The sequence below is a fragment of the Sinocyclocheilus rhinocerous genome, unplaced genomic scaffold, assembly GCF_001515625.1.
Source record: "Sinocyclocheilus rhinocerous isolate Xijiao unplaced genomic scaffold, SAMN03320098_v1.1 scaffold304, whole genome shotgun sequence".
Lineage (NCBI taxonomy): Eukaryota > Metazoa > Chordata > Actinopteri > Cypriniformes > Cyprinidae > Sinocyclocheilus > Sinocyclocheilus rhinocerous.
In genome coordinates this window covers 170,311-174,570 of record NW_015659941.1, presented here as the reverse complement: position 1 = coordinate 174,570, position 4,260 = coordinate 170,311, and the positions used below count along the sequence as shown (strand labels likewise).

The 4,260-nt window shown below is 37.3% G+C and overlaps 1 protein-coding gene across 1 annotated transcript in view; it reads right to left on the bottom strand.

The window, feature by feature from the left end:
• Positions 1-622: 622 nt before the first annotated feature.
• The window catches only part of LOC107724613 (bcl-2-like protein 11), a 23,905-nt gene continuing 20,267 nt past the window's right edge, over positions 623-4,260 (bottom strand). Inside the window, exon 4 of the mRNA XM_016533607.1 lies at positions 623-1,680. Coding sequence (XP_016389093.1) covers positions 1,564-1,680 — 117 coding nt within the window. The 3' untranslated portion in view covers positions 623-1,563. The remainder of the gene's footprint in view (positions 1,681-4,260) is intronic.

The following is a 4,260-nucleotide window of genomic DNA, read 5'->3' as shown; positions in this document are numbered from 1 at the left end:
AAAAGTGTTGCAGATAGCAAAACGGCAAAGCTATTTTCTTGGCTTTCTGGGTAAGAACGGGGGAAAGAGTCAAATGCTTGTCAAATGTAGGTTCATGTTGTGTTGTATATAACGCGATTTGAACGTTCAGTGGCAAAAAGGGTTCAAGTTAATATTATTTGAAATTACGTTAAGGCAATATCAACGGTTATAACTAGGTGAAATATTAGCTAAAGTTCACAGGCCAAAAAAAGGTCTATTGCCCATTGTTGCTCACACAGAAGTCACTTTCAAACCAAGCAGCTTTCGGTCGGTCGAAGCAGCGAATTTCGCATGACCAACTTGAACACGAGTGAAATCTCAATGTCTTCCTTTCAGTATATCAGTATGGTGACCATGATTTCACCAAGTACAACATGTTCCTGGATCTCCTGGAACAACATTCCTATCAACCAATCAGAATTGAGGGATAACTTTTCAGGAAATATCTGTTTTAGGCTTACAATCAGGGTTAGGTGCTTCTACACCCTTGTTAATCAGCTATCATTTCACACTGTTTTTAGGAATAAATTATGGGTAGGGTTAGGTTTAGGGGTAGGGATTGGGTTAAGTCTATATTTTTGGACAGTTATGTTGATCCAGGATCAACTAAAGATGTTGATGCAGGAACATGTCTTACTTGGCAAAATCACGGCGAGCATATCAGTGTACAGACTACTGAGTGAACATCATATAACCTAATAAATATTCATGTGTCCCTCCTATTTGTAACAAAGGTTACAACGCAGTAGCTCGGTGCCTCAAAGTTTCTCGATGTAACGTGAGTCATGTGAAAAGGACTTTAATTATCTGGCTTCAAAGTGAGAATGCATTTCCGATTTAAAATCCAAGAAAAAGACTGACTAAAGGTAGATCATCATGCAAATGGTATAGGTCAAATTTCTATATATTGTTGATACTTTCGGTCATGTCTTCAATTGCAATTTCATTCAAATTCTAACTTCATTTTCTGTTTTGGCGTTTATCATATTCTATTCTATCTGATTTGTATAGACTATGCAAACCGATCGCAAGTGCAAACTTGGAGCCAATGAACACATGAGGGACAGGCAGAACCACTAATATCATCGCTTGATCGACTAACGTCCACGTTCATGAAATTATACACAAAACGTACAAATTAAATACAGTGAAAATAAATATAAAAGCAATAAAGAAAAAGACAGGGTAAAGACAAAAAAGAGAGATGTGTCAAGAGCAAACAGGCAATGAAGGCACGTTTTCCACATGGGGTTCAAGAAAAACCTCCACGTCAACACAGCATCTAATGGCTCAGCTTTCCATGTGAACGCAGGAAACTCTGCTGTGAGTCAGTCTATGGATGGCCGAGGGTTCCCGATTTATGTATCCGTCCAGGTCTGCACACATCCCGACAGGTCCAAAACTGAACGCCGAAACCCGATGAGGTTGCGGAAGAGCAGCACTGCTGTTATTCCTTATTATGTACATATTTACAGTCAGGTGAGGGGGTGATGTACGATGCTACATGTCTGCTACGCGTCTGCTGGGCGTTCAATGTGTCAATCATCTCCTTCGCAGGAAAAACTGTACTACACGTCCGATAAGGTCGTTCATCCACATGATGATGGCGTGTTCGTTGGGAGCGCGCAGCTGGGCCGCGTTGTTCCCGCCTGCACCGGCCTGTTCGGATGAGAGAAAAACAAGGCATTTAATTGAGAATCATGTTATTAAAATCAAATAGCATAGTACAATGCAAATAGACAACCGCTGCTGACAGTAGGGATGTAACGGTATGAAAATTTCTTATCACGATTATAGTGACCAAAATTATCATGGTTATCAGTATTATCAAGGTATTGTTAAAATGTGCTGGCTGTAAATCCACTCGCTGACAGCAGGTGGCGCTTATGGAAAAGCTGATTTAGAGCTGTTTCCCGTAACCTCCGCCGACAAAGCAGTATTGCGATTAAGAACACTTCCTTTAGGTGTATTACATGGAGCGAAGACAGTCAGAACCTTCATAGGTACATTCATATAATTAATTCATTCATATATTCATTTGTATAATTCCCTTAGCACTCTTTTAAAACCTCCCAGCTTTTCCGCCCTGTTTTCACTCAAAACGAAACTACTCTGCTGCTGTGCGCACGTGAGACTGTTACTGAAAACTGTGCATTATGCTGGACAGTATTTATTTATCACGAGTTGTGCAAATCGCGGTAATCTAATACGGTATTAATGATAATTAAAATATGAAACGGTAATACTAACCGTGGGGAACTTTATCATGATTTATCGTCAAACCGGTAATCGTTACATCCCTAGCTGACAGCTAACAAGAAAAAGGTGCTGGATCCCCAATGTCCTTTAGGGATGGCATATTCTTGTAGGCCAAAAACGAGTTAGCATTTTGCACATCTGGTTTCATTGTTTAAGTCAATGGGTTTTTGGGCTGAAATAAGGTTTTTGGTAAAGACAACCTCAAGACATTTTCATCTTTTATTCTACACCATAAAATACATTTTTTTAAGCTTTACATGTCTTGAAAAAGGAAGTTGTTAACAAGTGGCTAAATGGGACTACAAATACTAATACGAAATACAAAGTTTATTCTCATGATGATACAACTTGGTTGTGGTAATTTTGACTATTTCAAAAATATTAGGAATTTAATTTAACAGAGCTATGACTTTAACTTTAATCTCATAATGCTATGACTTCATTCTTGTCATTTTGACTATTTTCATTTTGACGACTTTATTCTCAAAATATTATGACCTTTTTATTTATTTATTTATAGTGGCATTAAAATCCTGTCATGTAACTCAAACTTCCAGGTAAAATTGTTATAAATTAAGACTGAAAGAGTCGTCAGAAGCTAAATGGTAGCATGTAGTTTGTTTATAGCCTATGTTTAGCTTTTTACTTCTGGCGACTGTATTTAAGCTTCAAAATTCACAAGTTGTGTTCCTTTGAGAAAATTATCACAGAGATTATTTTGTTGGCCACAGAGCCAATAACCCATAATCCAATGAAAAATCCTATTGGCTTTTCATTGAGGGAACCAGAGTTATGCTAACCTATTGTTGAGAGGTTGGCTTACAACAATACGTTATCAGTGCAGCTATATTGCATTTGTTGGAATTGTTATCAAAATAATATATATAAAATATATAAATAATACAGTTAGCATTTCATAGCTGTAATTTTGCTTTTAAGGGCACAAACTAAACTAAAAAGCTAAATTGAGGATTTAGCTTGAATAAAAGCATTTTAGCATAGCACACTAACTCTTCTTTATGTTGCATCTATTAATTACATACATTTCCTAAATGCTAAAATGCTTTTTAGAAAAGGGATTGAATTTAAAAATAACACTGTTTACCTTACTAATCTACTATTTTTGAGCGCATATTAGCACACGTACGCACATGCTGAAATCATTCTGACTCGCAGCTGCTAATCTTTACAGTAAAGAGCCGCCCAGGTAAGTCCTTCAGCATATACCGTGACACTCTGCACCACGTTGACACATGAAATACCATGTTGAGACCTTGATGCTTTGAGGGATTTACAGTATCTAACGCAATACAGGAACTAGCAGCTGCCAGGTTATCCGGTGATCTCCGAGTCTGTGAGATTTGGCAGCGGCTGACCTGAACCAGGTGGCCTCTTTCTGGCCTGCAGCTCTGCGCTGCGTTCACCCAGCATGCTGAATGACTGCGATAAGCAGCGAGGGCATTTCCCCCAGGAGACTGGCAGGAACTCGTGAGGAAACGCACTCTACAAGCCAGAAAAAAAGATGAGAAAAAAAGCCTTTCCTGTAGAGAATGAAAGGAGGATGAAAAACAGCAGGCCGGGCCGTGATCCTCACCTCCACGATAAGAATCTACTCTCAGATGGCAACTATCAACAGGCCGGGAGAATCTCATAAAAACTGGTATTTCAGCCCACAATTCAAACACAAATGTTTAAAAATAACAAAATTATTTATATAATTACTCATTTATATAATTTATTTTATATAATTAGTAAACCAAATTATTTATATAATATTTATATAAAACATTGAAATAATTTAACAGTATTAACAGAGGAAAATAAGCAGTAAAATTATGTTAAAAAAGGTCTTAAAAGAGGCCTTTTATTTATGCCAACATGTAATTAATTTCACTTCACAATTTCAATTCTATATATATATGTGTATATATATATGTGTGTGTGTGTGTGTGTGTGTGTGTGTATATATATATATATATA